Below are 20,083 nucleotides of genomic sequence, written 5' to 3'. Positions count from 1 at the left end.
TTATGAATGTGAGGATACTAATCCTTTATTGGTTATATGTATAGCAAATACCTTTCCCTATTCTGTGCCTTGTATTTCACTCTATGGTGTCTTTTGAGGAAGATAAGGTTTTAATTTTAATGTTGCAAAATGTATTGATATTTTCTTTAAGTTTATTTATTTATATATAGCACATGTGCTATATGTGCGAAGGAGGGACAGAGAGAGAGGGAGAGAGAATCCCAAGCAGCCTCCACACTGTCAGTGCAGAGCTTGATGCAGGGCTCAAACCCACAGCTGTGGGATCATGACCTGAGCTGAAATCAAAAGTCGGTCACTTAATTGTCTGAGCCACCCAGGCACCCACTGATATTTTCTTCTGGTTGTTTTCTATATCTTGAAAAAAAAAAAAACAAAACAACTTCCCTAACGTGGGATCAGGTAGTTTCCTATTTTACATTCTAAAAGATTTACTTTTGCCTTTCACATTAGGTCTTTAATCCACCTGAAATTGATTTTTCACTAATGGAGTCAGGAAGGGGTCCCATTTCTTTTCTCTCTCTCCCTTCTCTATCACCACCCATGTCCATCTCCTGGGACTTACTCATTTGTCCTAGCCTCATTTATTATAAAGTTCAACCTTTCCTCACTGATGTATCATGCAACCTCAATCATATGTCAAGTGTTTGTATACATGGGGATCTGTTTCTGGGTTCTCCATTATGCTCCACTGTCTGCTGTCTATCCCTACTTCCATGCCACACTGATATCATTACTACAGCTCTGTGTCAGTCTTGATGTCTCATAGAATGAACCCTCTGACCTCCTCCTTCACCTTCAAGAGTGCCTTGGCCATCTTTAGCCCTTTCTACTTCCATATAAATTTTAGAATCAGCTTGTTAAGTTCCATGAAAAGTTGGGATTTAATCAGGATTATATTTATTCCATAAATCCATTTGGGGACAATTGTCATCCTAACCAATCTGTGAGCTTATTATAGCTCTCCTTTTAGATATATCTTTTTGTAATACCAGTATGACTTTATTATTTTCTTTGAAAAAGACTTACATATCTTTTATGAAATTTAGTCCTAAACATGAAATATGTTATGTCATTGAAAATTGTATCTTAAAAACATTTCTATTTCTGCTGGGAAATAAAATGATCAGTATTTATAAATTGATTTTTGTATCCAGCAACCTTACCAAACTTTCCTATTAGTTCTAATATCTTATCTGTAGACTCTATTGGAGTTTCTGATTATCTTCAAATAATGATAGTGTGTTTCTTAGTTTTCAGTCCTTAGAACTTTCCTTTCTTTTTCTTATTTACAGAGCAGTCTAGGGTCTTTAGTAGAGCACTGACTCCAAAGGTTTCACTGAATTGACTGAATTTAGGTTTCATACTTTGAAGGTACAGCCAACAGGATTTGCTGACAGGTTGTATTTAGGCTGTGAGAAAAAGAGAGGACTCAAGGTTTAGTTCAAGGTTTTTTTGCTTGAACTACTAGAAGAATGGCATTGCCATTTACTACAGGCAATGCCAGAGATTTGTTGGTTATATAGTGCTGGTAATTAAACAAAGAAAGATGAAAACTGACTTATACTTATTGGTGATGATCTCTCTAACAGACTTTAGCCTGGTTTTCCACTTCTGAAATAATTCATTCCAGGAAGGATTTAAACATATACAAACGCTCTCAGTAGGGTTTGACTTATAACTTCCTGTTCAGCCACTGCCCTCTACAGGGGGTTTGTCTGAATATGAGCTGTGCACTCTGATCAAAATCTGAACCAAAAAAAGATAACTTTTTTCTCTAGCCTCAATCTTTCCTATTTCATTACACACACACACACACACACACACACACACACACACACACACACACACACTGATCTTGTTTTGCAATCTTTCCCCAGGTCAAATAACTACAAGAAAACCTCCCTCACCCAGGCAGTTTGGTCACTGCAAGTAGCTTGTCTGGGAAAATGTCTTAGAAAGGCCAGCTGCATTTGTGTGGGGTTAACCCAAGAACAACGAAGAAAAATGAAGGAATGACTCCTACAGAAGGGATCCTGAGTCATACAAAAAGGCCTCATTGTGCCAGCTAGAAGGCCAATTTGACCATCCTTTTATCACATGGTTCTCAACACACTGGAAAAGCTTATGAGTTCTCACACAAAGAAATAAAACTCTAACAATCCTTTGGACTGCTGAAGTCACATTAACCTAACCACCAGTTTCCCTGATGTTTATTCAACACACATGTAGGGTATCTCATTGGGCAAAGAGTGATAAGCCAGCTACCTCTCCCCTCACTCATCCTTCACCTGCTACCCAATCTCAAGAATGTAAGCTCCTGGGGCACCCAGGTGGCTCTGTCAGTTAAGTGACTGACTCTTGATTTCAGCTCAGATAATTATCTCAGGGTTTGTGATCAAGCCCTGGGTCCAGCTCTGTGCTGACAGCTTGGAGCCTGCTTGGGATTCTCTCTCTCTCTCTCTCTCTCTCCCTCCGATGCTGGCATGCACACATAAACACACACCCTCTCTCTTTCTCTAAATAAATACATACATACATACATGCATACATACTTAAAGAAAAAAAAGAATGTAAACTCCAAAAAGGCAGTAGCATTGTCAGGTAAACCTCACTGTCCAAAATGGTGCTTGTCATATAATAGACATACAATATTTTTTTTTTGGAAATTGACATTTTAAAGGCTTTTTAAAAATTGCCTTGAAGAGGGGCACCTGGGTGGCACAGTGGTTTAAGCATCCGACTCTTTTCTGTCTTCTTAATGTTTTTTTTATTTTTGAAAGAGACCGAGCGTGAGTGGGGGAAGGGCAAAAAGAGAGGGAGACACAGAATCTAAAGCAGGCTCCAGACTCTCAGCTGTCAGCACAGAGCCCGATGTGGAGCTCAAACTCACAGGCCTCAAGATCATGACCTGAGCCGAAGGCAAGCGTCCAACTCTTGCCCTCCGCTCAGGTCATGATCTCACGGTTAGTGATCTGCGCTGATGGTACGGAGTCGGCTTGGGATTCTGTCTCGCCTTCTCTCTGCCGCTTCCCCACTCAAAATAAATAAATAAACTTAATTTAAAAATTGCCTAAAAGAGTTAAACTTTGATTTATTGTAACTGAAAATCAATATTTAAATTTATTGAATTTACTGATTTAAATTGATCAAATCAAAATTTTAAATGTTTAATGCGTCAATTCATAGCACTGTCATTACATAGAGTTAAAAACCACCTCTAGGGAGTGGAACTCTAGGGAAAGGAATGCTGCTTTTTAAATACAATTTTTACCACTTTCACTTTTGGGTTATTTGCAATCGTCTTGATGATTTTCTACTTTACTGGTTTAAATTATACACATTCCCAACATCCTAATACAACTATTCGTTTTCGTGTATGACCTACCTTCTTCATCAATACATACACACATTTGTATTAGTATGGTTGTTTGCAATCACAGCTATGTACTTTACAGTCAGCTTTTTATCACTTAATCTAGTTTCAGTCATCAGAACTTGGCATTCCGTGTTTCCACAGTCTGCATGCTAATGAGCATGGCAATGTCTGCATGCTATTACAAATGTGTATTGTACAATAATTTAAATATTCTAAACTGGGCCACTCAGGGTTGTTTCCGTTTTTCATTGAAAATAATGCAGCAGTGCAGGCTTGCAATTCTTTGAATGATGTTGAATCATACTTTGGGCTTACTTAAATCCAATTAGGGACTGAGGACTACTCAGGAGGGCCAGCGTAACCCCGCCCCAGGGCCGAGTCCTGGGCGCACGGCCCCGCCCCGCGCTGCGTCACCGACGTCCCGCCTAGCTGAGACAGGCACGCAGCGCGGGAGCGGCCGCTGGGGCGCGGGCGGGCGGTTCGGGCCCTGGGAGCGGGGAAGCCCGGCGCTCGGGCTATGGCTCCCTGGGCGGGGGTCGAGCTCTCGGCGCTGAACCCGCTGCGCGCTCTGTGGCTCGCGCTGACCGCCGCTTTCCTGCTGACCCTGGTGCTGCAGCTCGTGCCGGCCGGCCTGGTCCCCGGCTGCGCGCTCTTCCAGGACCTGATCCGCTATGGGAAAACCAAGAGTGAGGGGCCGTCGCGCTCGGCCGCCTACCGAGTCTTTGATGTCCCCAAGAGGTAACCGCGCCCCGGCTGAGCCCGGGATACCGAGGCGCGGGGAGCCCGGAGCGCCCGGCTCGGGCAGCCGGCAGGGGGCAGCAGAGGCGGACGCGGGGCCGGCGCTGACCAGGCCAGGAAGGCCTTGACGCCGGGCGCAGCGCTGCCCCGGCTGGGCTGCCAGGCACTGCCGCCTCCGCGTTGTGGCCCAAGGTGGCGGAATGCCCCCAGGGCCGGTGGACAGCAAAGATGGTGAGCCGCGCGGCAATGTGAGCTTGGAGCCGCACGAGTCTTTCCCTGGGAGGAAATGGCAGCGCTTCCGATGTAGGCCTGGTCTTTGGCTGTGCCCCCAGGTGCACAGGCGGCAGGTTAAATCCTTTTGGCCCCAAATTCTCCTTTCTCCCCCTCGCCTGCACTCTAGGGGTTTATAATCTAACTTGAGGTCACCGGAACTCTCGTGGACTCGAAGGCAGGCCAGCCCTTCACGCCTGTTTCCCCCGTTTGTCTCTCTGACCCCCAAAGTCAGGACAAGGGGCCAGACGCTGGTCACCACAAGGGCGCCACCTCCTTTGGCCGCACCGACCCTCCTACCTGGCATCTTGGCGGGTGCCCCTGGGGAAGAATGTGGCCCAAGAGTGCACATTTTCGGCAAGCCCGATCCCGAAGCTTTATTTGACTTTCAACCGATTTTATAACCAAGAAAGATGAAATCGTTAGGGCTTACATAGAATTCTTTCAGAAATTGTAAAGACTTGTTATAATTTGCATTTGTTGGGCGGGTGGGAGGGTGTTTGGTTTTTTTACTCTGAATTCAGAGCATAGCTGGGAAGAGTCAGCCAAACGCTTCGGAAAATAGCAGTGGCTTTTCTGGCTTTAAGGTGCATCTTAAGTTGATATTTAGGAAGTTATGTGGAGGAACGTGATAAGGTTTTTAACGTATTAAAACCCCTGGTTTAATCATGTGAACCTCTCATTGGCAGTGTCCCAGGTCCACAGACAACAATAGGACTAAGTGTAACTTGGTTTCTGAAACATGGATAATCCCCCCTACTTTTGTCTTTTGGAGAAGGATTCATCAGGTGTTAACACTGAGGAGGAAAAACCAGGTCATTTAGAGGAAGAGTAAAGGGAATGAGGTTCTGGGAAGAGGTAGAAGTATTTAGGACACATTAGTCAAACTTCGTATTTATTAGGGGCTCTTTTTAAGTCAAAATTATCTATCTTTTTTTTTTTTTTTTTTTTTTTTTTTGAGAAAGAGAGCAGGAGGTGGAAATAGGGGCAAAGATCTCACCAGCATGAGATCATGACCTGAGCGGAAACCAGGAGTCCCACACTCAACGAACTGAGCCACCCAAGGCACCCCCACCCCCGTCATCCTATTTTTAATCAAGTTTGATTGCAGTACATTCTTTTCTACTTACTAGCAATGGCATTCCCAGGCTGTCATTTTTTTAATGTTATAAAGTGAAGAAAACGTTATTTCTTACTGTGGATTCTAACAATTTGTGCTGTGAATTTTGAAAAAGGCATTAGTGTCCCTAGATGTAAAGGACACCACATTTCAAATCATTCCTTGCACTCACCTGTTTCTCTGGCTCCTATACCCTAGCTGTTAGTGCTCAAGCATGTCCTCATGACAGCTAAGAAACAAACTTGGTACCTTTCCTTTGTTCATTACTACTCTTTGGGTTTGTAATCTCTCCCTTAATTTACACCTTTTTCTTCTTCCAGAATTCTAGAGTAGAACCTCCATGATGTTTTGTTCTCTAAAGTTAGACCAGCATTTCTTTAGTATTGAAGTCCAGGCCAGTAAGGAAAGACAAATATGTCTAGATACTTTATTTAAATATATTTCCTTATGCAAAGTTTAAATATTCTTAAAAGTGAAAATAAACCTGTAATTTTTACACCAAGGAAGAGACAGCTATAAATCACTTTTCTGCATCTAAAATAGTGCTTAGGAAGGGTGCCTGGGTGGCTCAGTTGGTTAAGCACCTGACTTCGGCTCAAGTCATGTTCAAGCCCCGCATTGGGCTCTGTGCTGACAGCTCAGAGGCTGGAGCCTGCTTCACATTCTGTGTCTCCGTCTCTATCTGCCCCTCCCCTGCTGACTCTCTCTGTCTCTCAAAAATAAATATATGTTAAAGAATTTTTTTTAAATAGTGCTTAGGTAATTTTGTTCGGGGTTATTTTTTCCAAAGGAGGCCAGAATAAAACCTTAAATCAGTTCATGGCATGTTTGGTTCCATTACTGCTGTTGGATAGGGTTTTTTTTCCCTAAAGTGATGGTGCTCTTCTTGTTTTCCTTTTGGTTCATAGATTATTGATTTCCCAGAAAGCCTGAATAAATAGGTGACTCCAACATGAATCACAGTGCTCTTGACTTGTGTAGTGTATATGGAAGTACTTCTTCTAAAATTTCAAAATGGTGTCAAAGCGTTGCAGTTGAATTGAGTTCTGGAGGCAGAGAGAATCATCCAGACTTTCCCCCTGGGGTTCAGCAATCCTGGCCAGAGGTCCAGGAGACCTGTGGGCAGAAATTCAGGGCAAACTTGGATTAGAAAAAATTACATCTTTATTTCAGTAACCTCTAGCTGAAATTTAGCATTTCCTTAAAGGTGAATGTAATCAACAAACCACAGTAGAATTAGTAGTACTTGCAATATTGTGACGGGTTTATATATATATATATATATACACACACAATTTTTGAGATCTCAAAATATTATTTTCATCACTATAAGAATGAATCACTGGATATTGTTATTTTATACATTAATTACAAAAAGTATATATGTTACTATTATCACGAATTTTTTTTAGTAGTTGTGTTACCTATATTTCAATATAATTGGTTTCCTTGGTAATCCCTATGTATTTTGTGATTGAAGCAACATTTTGAGAAGTAGCCAGTAGCCTTTACCAGACTGCCAAAGGAGTCCATGGAAGAAAAATGTTAAGAACCCCTCCTCTAGACTGTAAACTTGCCATAAGTTTACATTTGTCTTTTTTGTTACCATATCCCTGGTACAATGCCTGACAAGTAATGTCCTTGATGACTATGTTTTGAATGAATTTTAAGAAAAAGAGGGTTTAAGTTTAATTGGTTCATTGATTAACTTAACTGCTCACTCCAAGAATAATTTTGGATAAGATACCTTCTCTTTCATTCATTTATTTAACTGGTGTTCATAGAGTACTTCTGCGTCAGGAGCTTTTTAGTTCTTGTAAGATAGATACGTATGGTAGATATGTAAACAAATCTTACAAAACAAGCGAGATAATTTCAGATGGTAATAAGTGTTTCAGAGGAAATCCAGCAGGATTATTTGATCATGAGCAAAATTGGGTGGCCGTGGCAGTGACAACACTGGAGAGGATGGTCAGGGAGCGTTGGAGCAGGAGACGAGTTCATTGCAGGAGGCAGGGCTGGCTCACCAGGGCCAGGGAGGAAATTAGATTTTATTCTGAGTGTATGGAAAGCCATTGATGGCTTTAGGATGGAGAAGCAGGCGTGGCATTGTGTGATTCATGTTTTGAAAGGGTGACTGACTAGCCATTGTGTGGAGAAGACTGAATAAGAGGCTGTTATGATGGTCCAGACAAGAGACAGTGGATATGGATTAGATGTTAGCATAACAGCACCCCCTTGTCATATAGGTGGTGATATTAAAGCACTTATCCCAGGCCAGTCACCTTGTCAATGTTTACTAAGATTGACAGATTACCTTGTCAATGTTTACTAAGCATTAGTTCACTTCCTTAGTTAACCCTATTAACTCCCCTAATTGGGCTTTGGGTCAGTTCCAGCAATCAGTAAATATGTATTATTAGATCCTGCCCCCCTCCCCCCTCAAAACCATCCAGTGGCTTCTAACTCACTCACAAGAAGAGCCCAAGGCCATATATAGTTTGTTCCTACCACCTCATTGTGTCCTGTAGTTAGCCCTCCCCCACCCCATGTAGTCCCAGTCCAGTTTTGTGGGCCTCTCTTTTCCACCTCAGGGCCTTTGCAGTGCCTGTTATCTAGACCTAGAAAACTTTTTCCCCACACAGTCATACTGTTTATGTCCTCACTTCCTAGAATTCTACTCAAATGTTACCTTCTCAATGAGGTGTGCCCTATCTACCCTGTTTAAAAGTATTTCTACCATCCCAGATAGTCCTTCTTTTCTTTCTGGCTTTAGTTTTCTCAGTAACAGTTATCACCTGCTGGCATGCTGTAAAATTTATTTTTGTGTGTGAGTGTAAGTGCCATGAGGACTGGAATTATCTATTGTGTTCATTGCTGTAATCCCAGAACCTAGAGCAGTCCCTGGCTTATAATAAGCACTGAAATAGTTGTTAAAAGGGTGCTTCCTTGGTGCCGAGTCCATAAGGATCACCTTATCCCTGTTCCCGAGGGTTTGGAAAACAGTGCTACAATTAAGCAAATTGCCAAGGGAGGAAAAAGAGGGAGAATGTCTAAAAACAAAGAGTAGAGTTTTTAGGTCTATCATTTGAGGCTAAAGCTGCGTCTTTATAAAAATCGAGACTTATCGAGTAGAAGATGTTTCTCATAGAGGGTAATCAGGCAAGCAAAACAGGAGATAGAAGGTACAAAATGCAGGAATAAGAACGGCAGTCTGCCTGTGAATCAGAAACATCACAGCACAAGCAGGGTGTAGCAAGATATGGCTTAGCAGCTCATAAACCAATTATAAACGCATTTGAGTGATTGGTTGACTGCAGGCTTGGTATAAATTGGTACATGTGATATAGGGACCTAAAAGCAAGTTCAGGCAGGTCTAGGCTGCATGAATTAGAAGTGCAGTGGTGTGATTTTAACTCCAGTCATCAGAGCTTCTGGAGCTAAATGCTGCCCCTTACTGTGTGACCTTGAATAAGTAACCTAACATCTTAGCCTGCATTTACTCATCCGCCACATGAAGATAACCATATAAACTTTACAGGATTGTTTCCACCTGCTTACCAAAGGGATTTTTTTTTTTAACTTTAAAAAGAGTAAAAAGAATAAGCCATGCCCTGTGTGTGTATGTGTGTGTGCACGTGTGGGTGTGTGTTAAAATAGACATGACAAAACACTTAACATTGTAGCCCTTTTCAGGTGTACAGTTCAGTGATTTTAAATACATGCTCATTGTTGTGCAGCCATCACCACTATTAGTCTTCAGAACTTTTCCATCAGCCAAAGAAATTTTTAAAACATAAGTTATTTAGGTCACTCTGCTCACATGGCTTCCCATCACCCTGAATAAAAGCCCATGTCCTTATGAGACCCTATAGCATATGCTTCTCCCACCTCACCACCGATCCTTCTCCACACAGGTGTCCTTTATTGTTCCTCAGGGCCTTTGTGTTTGTCATTTCTCTGCCTAGAAAATTCTTTGCCCTGGAAGTTCACCGGGGTTGTTCATTCTAGCCAGATGTCACTTCCAGAGAGGCCATCCTTGACCACCTGTGCAGAATGGCCTCCCCTCTGCACCCTCTCTGTCTCCTACCCCAAGATTATGCTAGATATCTATAGGTTCATTTGTTGATCATATGCTGAAAGATAATCAAGGCAGGGACCCAGTCTATTTGCTTCCTGCTGAGTTCCTGGGTCCTAGAACATTCATTGCCTGGCAGCGTTCTAAGTTCTCAATAAATGTCTGTGGAAAAATGAAGTAGGTAGAGTGGCTGGCCCAGAAGATGCTTTTCAGAAGCTAGCCATTCCGAGGAAGGCTGCAAAGCAGGGCTCTGCTGACATTCTGCTCCGCTCTTGTAGCTCAGACCATACCTGCACTCAGTTCTAGGAAGCATGTCTTAGAGACCCTGGAAGGCAACCAAAAGCCAGTGGCTGGGTGGGGGGTGGGGTATTGGAAGTGACACTGATGAACTTTTGATGAAACTAGGCTTTTGAGCCCAGAGAAGATCAGAACTGGGATAGAAGATCAGAACAGGATAGCTCAGCAAGGGCAGATTTGGTGATAGAATTTGTAACAGTAGTTGGGAGAATTAAGTGGGTTGCTATGGAGTGATCAGATTAGATCGGTGTCAGGCTGGGTTGTGGGCATAGTCTGGGGGGCTATGTTCTGGATCATCTGGAAGAAGAGTTGCTGAATTCCATCTAATCCTCTGACTCCAGGTTTATTTACCTTGTCACAGGCTAATGAGACCAGAAGGAGGGGGCTTAGTATGTAAGTGATGCATTAAAGACCAGGGAAGACACCTTTCAGAGTCAGAAATATTTTGAATTCATTTAAATAGAGAAAAATAGAAGTATAGGTCAAGGGACCTCAAAAGAAGGTTAGACCTTTGTGCCCTTAGACGGTTTCAGTAAACCAACACCATCTTTCACATTGAAGTAACATTGCCAATTTCAATTTTTATTGGTCCCGGTTTTATTTGTATTTTGTTTGTGAAGTTGCAATTGATTGCAAAACAGGCACTGTACTTTAGGAGAGCTGTAACCATCAGGAGTCTATACCTAGTTTTATGAGTTAATATCTGTCATGTTAGTATAAAAGTTAGGTCAACACAATTTAGGAAATTTAGGAAAACACTGAATCAGAGGACCTTTAAGATTTCTGGCCAGCCCTGAGAGCTTGTGGTTTTGCAAATCTTGTGTAAGAGTTGTATGGCTATTGCAGCAACATTGCTCAGGATTTAGAAACCTTTCACGTTTGGCTTCTGTTGGCACAATCTAGGTTCTATTTGCCGGGGTCTGGCACCCCCTGTGTTGGAACTTGAGCCATCCCCTAACCCAGAGATAAGAGAGATTGCTAATTGACCATCTGTCTAAGTTTAACGAGGTCAATCATGTTCTTACCTCAGGAAGCCTCTTTGTTCTACGAGTTAACTGGTCCCATCATTTGAAAGGAGATTTTTAAAAAATCTGAATGCCTGCAGGATTCAGGTTCTATTAAAACAACAAAACTATACCTTGGGAATGGGGGAAAGAGGTTAGGGAACCTAAAAATAGTATTCCTGCATAATGCTTTAAAGTGGACCTACTCTGATTATTGCCTAACTGGTTTAACCTTGCAGGTATTTTTCTCACTTCTATGTCATCTCAGTGCTGTGGAATGGCTTCCTGCTTTGGCACCTTACTCAGTCTCTGTTCCTGGGAGTGCCTTTTCCATACTGGCTGCATGGTTTGCTCAGAATTCTCGGGGCTGCCCAGTTCCAAGGTATGACTCCCCTGGCTAGTTACAACCATTTCGTCCTGTCCCCGCCTTTCCTGCCTGTAGGGAGCTGTTCTCAGTATTTCACAGCCACCCTCAGGCTTCTCTGTGGGCCTGGGAAGTGGAGGGTGAGGGCAAAAAAAAAAGTGTAAGTGGTTTATAGGCAGGTGGCCAAGGGGGTGTCCCCCCCATCCTTCACTGAGATCATGGCAGCCCCAGAGTTAGCTCTTCGTCCCTGACTTCCCAGCAAGGGCTGTGCTGTGTGCAGGACAGACCGTTCTCCCTCTGATATTTTTAGTACTACTGATTAATATATACAAAAGTCTTTACAATTCAGTGGAAAAGTTCTTAGGATCCCTCGGGTTTGCCTCAAAACATTTATCATTTGTTTCGCTGAACCAAAATCATGTCTCAGAACCCCAGAAATATGACAGGAAATTACTTTTTGATCACCAGTTAAAAAAATGTTTGTTATACTGTAAGCTTTACTTATATAATAACAGTGACTGTAAATAGTTTTTGACCAGATGATTACAAAAGAGCCCTTAAATTCACCTCACTTTACTTCTGATAAGGATACCTAGAACGATTTTAAAAATTGGAGGATTTTTAAAGGAATTGAAGGTGAAAACCATATGGTGGTTTCAGTTAATGTCAGGCGGAGGAGGCTGAGGGACAGAATTAGAAACAAATCGTTCTCGCGTTCCCTCTGTCCTTTGTTCCAGCAGCCAAACCACTGGCTTGGTAGGAACAATCCTTTTCTGTATAACCAGAGGAACTCGTTGCAAAAGATGGCAACTGGAAGGGAAGACCTATGCAGATCCCCTTTGGGAGCAGAGGATACCTCAGCAAATCCCACATTAGCCATTAAAACTTCATCTCTTCCTTTGTGTGTGCGTGTGTGCACGTACGACTTTCATTTTAAAAAGTCTAGGTGTTATGCCACTTGAAAACCCAGTTCTTCCCAGTTCTTTTGACAAAGGGGTGAGAGGCAGGTAAGAAGATGGATCTTAAGGGTCAGAGTCTGCTAAAGGTATAATTTTCTTTTTTTTTTTTAATCTGGAAAGAAATGCATAATTCCCCCATCTCTGTTCCTGTCCCCTTTTCTGCCTCTCCAGGTGCCTTGGTCTCTTGTCTCCCCTTACTCAGGGATCCCACCAGCTGGGATTGTTAGAGGTCATGTGGGCACTCTTCCGGACTGTCTTCATCTGGCTGGTCGTGCCAGGGACTGGAGATCCACAGTCCTCAGGTTCTGAGTGCACAGACTCCTTCACAGTGACATACATGTAACCTAGAAGGCTTTCACATGATGGAGAGTCAAGAGACCTGAGTTTGTCACTAGCCAAATTCCTTAGCTTTGCTTGGCCCACTTCCTCATGACTTAAAAAAAATATATATTAGACCAGATGATTTTTAGGGCCCTCTCCTAGCTCTAATCTTACTTAATACTGTGTTGAATAGTAGGAAAAAATCCAACTTTGGATTAGTCCTGGAAAGAAAGATGCTAACGTGTTGCATTCTGAATTCTAGGGAGTGAGCTGGCGCTGTCTGCATTCTTAGTGTTAGTATTTCTGTGGCTCCACAGCCTGAGAAGGCTCTTCGAGTGCTTCTATGTCAGTGTCTTCTCCAATGCTGTGATTCACGTTGTGCAGTACTGTTTTGGACTCGTCTACTACGTCCTCATCGGCCTAACTGTGCTGAGCCAAGTGCCAATGGACGGCAGAAATGGTGAGTGGTTCCTGGGGTCTGTTAGCTGAGTCACTGGGCATATGAGGTACTCTTGAGGCAAAGCGCCCCACCAAGCTTTAGGGCAGTTTGAAAGTAGACCTGCTCAACTCACTTTGAATATGAAGAGTTTGGACTCTACTAGTAGCTTGAAAAAGTCAACATGCCCAAGGGTATATACATTAACTGTTAGAAAACTGCTGAAACCTGAAAGACACTTACCTAAGCACTAATGCCTGTAAAGATATTAAAGTGCCAAGTGTTCAGGAGGTGCAAGGGTGAAGAATTGGGACATGGGCCTCCCTTGGTGGGAATGAAGTCACTGAACTCATGTGGAGTTAGTCTGGAAGGAAAGAGAGAGTGTGGTCAGGAGTCGGACAGGAAGCAGGGGAACACCCAAGAACAAGAGAAAGGGTCAGCAGAGAATGTTGTCTCACCAAAGCCTCAGTCCCTCTGGTGTGCACGTGTGGAAGGGGAAGGGTGGTACAGGATTAAATCTCAGAAAACCAGAGGAGGAAGGGGTGGCCTGGGCTCCTGGAGAATAGTTGTGATTTGAAGAGGGAGTAGAAAGCCATTTTAAGCTTAGGTCATTTAGGTCTTAGGATGATTCCAGTTATAACAGAGCTTTTCTTCAAGTGAGGCAGCTTGAGGGGAGAGGACAAAAGCGTACTGTGGTAAATCAGAATTGTGTCTGAACACTTCTGAGCTCCCACTAGCCAGGAAGAGAGAAGCAAAATCATGGTCTTTGTTTATGAGGAGGAAGTAAAGTATATTTTGGTGGGGGAAGGGAGGCTGAAGATAAAACATTTATGACTATCATTTTGGTAAAAACAGTGCATACTTACTACATAGAACTCAAGTCATTTGGGGTAAATGAAGTTAGTTTTTAGTGCTGAGGCTAACTTTACCCTGGACCCTTGGTATATCCATCTGCCTGGACACTGTAAGGCAGACTATTCATGACTGTTCTGAGTTCAATTCTCCATGTTCCGTAAAGCTGCCCTTTCCATCCTTGTAAATAGAGACCAAAGTCTGATATTTAGAATACTCAGTAAGCTTTCTCCTCAGGTTTGATTTCAGTATCAGAGGAGCCCCTTGAAAATCCTCTCTGTGCTGCTGTGGTATAACCCAAGGCCTTTATGGCTTGAGGAATGATTGTAGAGTACAATTTATTAACAATCTTTCTTAATTCATGAATTATTTATTGGCTCCAGCCGCTCAGCTAGCATCTCTCCATCTGATTCCACTGAACTTAATCAAATCAGCATTTCCCCCCTGAGCTTTCTGCATTGGCTTTCTTTCATGTGCAGGCCATATCAAGGTTTGAACTATTATCTGTGGTGAACATTACTGGGATTTCCACCCAAAGGAGCTTTCTGAAGCATGTGGCTAACCCACTAGCTTTCAGTCTGTTAGCCTCCATTGGCATTACATATCTCTTCTGGAGTTTCATCTGCTGGCTGGACCACTGTTTTTGCCCTCCCTCCTGTATGGTAGAAAAGAAAGAAAAGGCAGCTGAGACACACACAAAAATCACTTTCCAAACACTCATTTCTGAAGCTGTCTTCTTTTTCACCTACTTGTCTTTCAAGAGGTCATATACAGGCTTTTGGGACAATGTGGTGAGAACTGGTTTCAGGAATTCATTGAGAGGGAACACACTGGGGCATTTGCCAGCTGCAAGGCCTGATGGGAATAAGCATGAGCTTAGGACTCAGGGGGGCTTGAATCTGAATTCTGGCTTGTTTAACCACTCTGAGCCTCAGAACCTTCATCTGTAATTAAGGACACATCCTGATTTCAGAGGATTTTTGTGAAAGGGAAAGGAAAGAATGTCTGTAAGCTGCCCACACCTTCGTACCTCCTTGTCTTCAAAGTCTGGAGGGTCGGGCGCTGGCTGGCTCAGTCAGTTGGAGCATGCAACTCTTGATCTCGGGGTTGTGAGTTTGAGCCCCACATCGAGATTACTTAAAAATGAAATCTTAAAAAAAAAATGTTTAAACTCTAGAGGGTCTTCCTTCAACCACTCTCCATTATACGTTGTATTTTATTTTCTCCAGAGTGCCATCTCTACCTGAACCTGTCTTGATTATAGGTTTGTCTACTTGTTTCTGTTTGCCTCTTGCCTCTAGAATGTGGATTCATGAGGACTGGGATTTTACCTTACTTATTCACTGCCTTGTGCGAGATGCCAGGCTCAGTAGACAGTCAGTAATTAATGAATAAACAGAGTTAAATACTACACAGATTGGAGCCTCAGCCTTCCACCTGACTCCCCTTCCCCACATTATAATTCCAACGTACTCCTAGAAATCTTTTTTCCTCATAGGTACTTTCTCGGATTCAGAGCAGGTCTTCTAGCAGTGATGTAAACTCTCAAACACTTGTCTCAGTTTTTAATCCTAGAGTGACTTGCTCTTACAGCTGAATTTAAAACTATTTTTCACATTTTGTTTATTTTTAACTTCTGAAAAGATAACCTTTTAGTTAAATGGCTAAATCTAGTAAACGTTAAGAGTCTATAGTAAACTGTTTATATGGGACAAGTTTTTAAAAGAAATTAACACAGGTAGATATTGGTGGACTCTCATTAGCCCAGCTGTCATCAGCTGAGCCCTGCCTTCAGTTACCCATATGGAATAGTACGATCCTTGGTTCTCTTACCTGAGTCAACTCTGTAGGGGCTCTCTCTAGACTCCAGACCCTCAGGCTCTTCCCCGCAGTCAATGGACAGCTTTGTTTCTTCAGTCAGGTTCCTAACTAGCTTGCCTGCTTCCTGCTGATCACAAGGAAGTCCTTAATTTGCTTTTCTGATGCCAGTCCCAGAAGACCTGAATTCTTCCTGTCTTCTTGGTAGCTGGAGAAGAAAGAGGAAGATGATACTTTTGAGTGTTTCTGCTTCTGAACGAAATCCCTCTAACATGGTTCCCTCTAATCAGAGATTAGAGGGATACTGTTTGATTTTTCATCTTGCAGTTTACATTTCTCTTTTGAGAAGCCCCATGCTGAGCCTTTACTTCCAGTGATTTTCTTCATTGGCTGGAGCCAGTCAAGTCTGTGTTCTGCATTCAGGGTCTCCCCTGAATAGCTTAAGGCTGCAGCCCAGGGTGGGATTCCTTTAGAAAGTGTTCTCACGGTAGACTATAAGAAATAAGACATAAAACCAGGCTTAGAAATATAAATGCACAGTGGCCTTACCACACAAGAGTATGAGACACCAAGAGTTTGGGCACCTGGGTGGCTCAGTTGGTTGGGTGTCCAGCTCTTGACTTCGGCTCAGATCATGATCTCACAGTTTGTGAGTTCAAGTCCCACCTTGGGCTCTGCACTGGCAGCATAGAGCCTGCTTGGGATTCTCCCTGTCTGTGCCTCCCAAGCTCACACACTCTCTGTCTCTCTCAAAATAAATAAATTAAAAAAAAAAAAAGAGTAGGAGGCAGAGCTGACCTCTGTGCTTGAAGCGTTTGAAAAGGGAACAGGAGAATGTGTCAATGTGGAGTTCTCTGTCAGGGACCACTGAAGCTGCCCCGGGCTGGAAAGCATACCCCTTTCTTCTCCCCTCTGTCCTTGGTAAATTACATCACGATAATTTTCTAGTCATGAGGAACAGAGCAGTCGGATAATTGTGTTCTAACTGTATGATTGTTTAATTCCCTGAGCCTCTGAAATTTTGCATTTTGGCCAATAAGGTAACTCTTTTTTCTGTAGTCTATGTGATAGGGAAAAATCTCTTGATGCAAGCCCGGTGGTTCCATATCCTCGGAATGATGATGTTTATCTGGTCATCTGTCCATCAGTACAAGTGCCATGTCATTCTCGGCAATCTCAGGAAAAATAAAGCAGGTGAGATGTCTTTTAGAGGCACTGCATGTGGATTTTAACCCTCAGAAGTTAGTTGTCTGTGTTTCTTTATTTTTTTCCTTCCTGCCCTAGTTAATGACTTATCTATCAAATATTCATTTTTTAATGTTTTTTTATTTTAAGAGAGAAAGAGAGCGTGCCAGCAGGAGGTGCAGAGAGAGAGGGAGACACCGAAAGTGAAGCAGGCTCCAGGCTCTGAGCTGTCAGCACAGAGCCCGACACGGGGCTCAAACTCACAAACTCTTAGATCATGACGTGAGCCGAAGTCAGACACTTAACTGACTAAGCCACCTAGGCGGCCCTATCAAATATTTATTTTTGACAAGACACCTCGTCAAAATCTTAATCTTCCCATTTGTAAAATGAGACCGTTATGCCAGAAGATCTCCCCGGTCCCATCTAGCCCTGATATTCTGTGATTCTATGCTGTGCCCACATTTTGGGGCCTGTGCTGACGATATGTGCCTAACCAGCATGTGAGTGCTAGTGTTACTTTGCTGAGTTAGTATCATTCCGTCAAAGCAAAAAAACTTAACTTTTAGTTAGCTTGTGTTGACTTACCACAGGTACAGTTTATAATAGGCTTTTGAAGTACTAAAAATGGAATAATCCTATTCATCATTTACCAAGTGCTTATTCTGTGCCGGGCCCTGTTCTTAGTGCTTTACATACAGCTTTACAGTGCTCTCTTGAGGTGGTTCGAGTCTTATCCTCACTTTACAAATGAGGACACTAAAGATGTTAAGCAACTTTTCTAAAGTTACACAACATGTAAGTGGTGGAGTCAGGATTTGAACTCCTGCAGTCTGACTGCAGTCTGAGCTCTTAATTACTGGCTTGGAAGTCTGGTGGAGAAACAGACTTTGTTTGCTTTGTGCTTATTTTCAGTTGATGGTGCAACCTAAGGGTGCAACTTTTTAATACGTAGTAGGTTGACAATGGGAGTGTGACGGGAAGTGGGTTTGCACACAGGTCTGTGATCCTCTTTGTTATTTCATTTCATTTTTTTTTTAATTTTTTTTTTTAACATTTATTTATTTTTGAGACAGAGAGCATGAACGGGGGAGGGTCAGAGAGAGAGGGAGACACAGAATCCGAAACAGGCTCCAGGCTCTGAGCTGTCAGCACAGAGCCCGATGCGGGGCCTGAACTCACAGACCGTGAGATCATGACCCGAGCTGAAGTCGGACGCTCAACCCGATGAGCCACCCAGGCGCCCCTCATTTCATTTTTTTAATGTTTATTTATTTTTGAGAGAGAGAGAGAGCACGAGCAGGGGAGGGGCAGAGAGAGAGGGGGACAGAGAATCTGAAGCAGGCTCTGCTCTGACAGCAGCAAGCTCAGTGCAGGGCTCAAACCCACAAACTGCGAGATCATGACCTGAGCCAAAGTGGGTTGCTGAACCGACTGAGCCACCCAGGTGCCCAGTGATCCTCTTTTTAAAATAAGAGTCTTTGTAAATTGCCTGGGGACCGAAGTGGTAAGCTTTCTTTCCACAACTTCATATGTTCAGGAAGTCTTCTGTTTCTGTTTCAGGAGTGGTCATTCACTGTAACCACCGAATCCCTTTCGGAGACTGGTTTGAATACGTTTCTTCCCCTAACTACTTAGCAGAGCTGATGATCTACATTTCCATGGCTGTCACCTTTGGATTCCACAACTTAACTTGGTGGCTAGTGGTGACATATGTTTTCTTCAGCCAGGCCCTGTCTGCTTTGCTCAGTCACAAATTCTACAAAAGCAAATTTGCCTCCTATCCAAAGCATAGGAAAGCTTTCCTACCATTTCTGTTTTAACATAACCCCAGTCACGAAGAAGGCAAACCAGATGACAGGTTCAGTTCCTGAGGACAACAATGTCTAGGGACCAAAGTACAATTTCTGCAGAACTGTTTGAAACTCTGTTTCCTTTATATACCCAAAAGTCTTCACTGAATGAGCAAAGCAATACCCCTCAAGAAAATGAATCTTCAAAGAAGAAATAACTTCTGGCAAACTGGGGAGTGCTGTGTCTGCCGTGTCTGCCTTCCGAGATGCTTTATAAAACCAACCAGCTGCTGAGAGGTAGATGAGCTTCTCCAAGTGCTTCAAAAGCAAAGTAGCCAAGAATGTACAAACAGCTTCACACATGCACATACATCCACAAAGGAAGAGAGAAGACCATCTGTGGCTTTGGTTTTGTTAGGGACAAATGAACTGAACTCCATAATAAGCAATATAATAAGTGCTCAGTAACTGTTGCATTTCAATAAAAGCAGAAAAGCTTTTGAAAATAACAATATGTCATTTCACACCAACAGATTCAGGGAAAAATGACTTTGTTGGAAATAGTTTATACTTTCACATGTGGCCACAAATATTTCCAGTTATGTAACCAGCAACAGTGGTTTCCACTCCTCTCCCCCTCAAATCATAGCCTAACAGAAAATTTGAAACTTCTTTTATTTAATACTTTTTTGACATCCCTTTCAAGGAAGTACCTTAAAAGTGAAAGCATCTGAAAATAAAATATTTTTATATTTATGTGTAAAGAGCCTCCATTCATGGACTGACCTTCGCTGCAGATTGCGTAGTGCTATAGCCATGTTCATATGTAGGTATCCAAACTGGATTCATTGTTTGCCGAGTAACTGTTTAACTGTTTTAATGAGATGAATCTGAAGTTTTTAGGAATAAAGTTTACACTAGTTTATGTTTTAAAAAATACTCATGATTAAACCAAAGGGAAATAAATGCGCAGTTTAAAAGAAAAACAATTGAAAAATAATGCTAATGCTACAGCCTGAGCACAGTTTTGCTGCAGCAAAAACTGCACATTTGTGCAACATAAGATTTACTGGCTTAGTGACCAAAGTATTGACTTGATTGCTTTCGTGCAGGTGTCCTAGTCTACTAGCTACTAAAGTTTGGCACTAATGTGTACCTTGCTGTGGGGGAAAGAACCTCATTAACCAGACATGAAATCAAATGCACAGTTTAAGAATGTCCTCCCCACCCTCATCCCTAGAATAGTAAACCAAAGCTGTTAAACTGAGATCTTTCTAATCTGAACTTTCAATACATGCATATGAAAGCACTTGCTAAAGTTTTTACAATAATTTCTGCTGTGGCATTTTCTCTCTCATCAATCAAATGCCACTTCAGTCAGCTAATCAGTCTACTCAAATAAACGACATATTTATTTCATTTATCATTTAGATTTGCCATCCTCAGGACCA

At 42.6% G+C, this 20,083-nt stretch overlaps 1 protein-coding gene and 1 long non-coding RNA gene across 3 annotated transcripts; one reads left to right on the top strand and one right to left on the bottom strand.

Moving 5' to 3' along the window:
- The first annotated feature begins 3,816 nt into the window (after positions 1–3,816).
- On the top strand, positions 3,817–19,388 carry SRD5A3 (steroid 5 alpha-reductase 3). Of its 2 annotated transcripts, XM_027057000.2 has the most exons (5): positions 3,817–4,135; positions 11,144–11,286; positions 12,811–13,008; positions 16,714–16,848; positions 18,403–19,388. In XM_027057000.2, exons 1-5 carry the CDS (start codon positions 3,915–3,917, stop codon positions 18,660–18,662), a joined length of 957 nt encoding a protein of 318 aa, XP_026912801.2. In that variant the 5' UTR covers positions 3,817–3,914; the 3' UTR covers positions 18,663–19,388. The 2 variants fall into 2 exon arrangements, with proteins under 2 accessions (XP_026912801.2, XP_026912811.2); XM_027057010.2 differs by lacking the exon at positions 16,714–16,848.
- On the bottom strand, positions 12,954–16,290 carry LOC128314545 (uncharacterized). Its single transcript, XR_008296317.1, has 3 exons — positions 15,670–16,290; positions 14,867–14,986; positions 12,954–13,348 (listed from the first exon to the last, which is right to left on the bottom strand). It is a non-coding gene; the product is annotated as an uncharacterized LOC128314545 (long non-coding RNA).
- Positions 19,389–20,083: the final 695 nt, after the last annotated feature.

Source organism: Acinonyx jubatus, chromosome B1 (genome assembly GCF_027475565.1).
Source record: "Acinonyx jubatus isolate Ajub_Pintada_27869175 chromosome B1, VMU_Ajub_asm_v1.0, whole genome shotgun sequence".
NCBI classification, from domain to species: domain Eukaryota; kingdom Metazoa; phylum Chordata; class Mammalia; order Carnivora; family Felidae; genus Acinonyx; species Acinonyx jubatus.
This window is presented reverse-complemented; position numbering and strand designations above follow the sequence as displayed.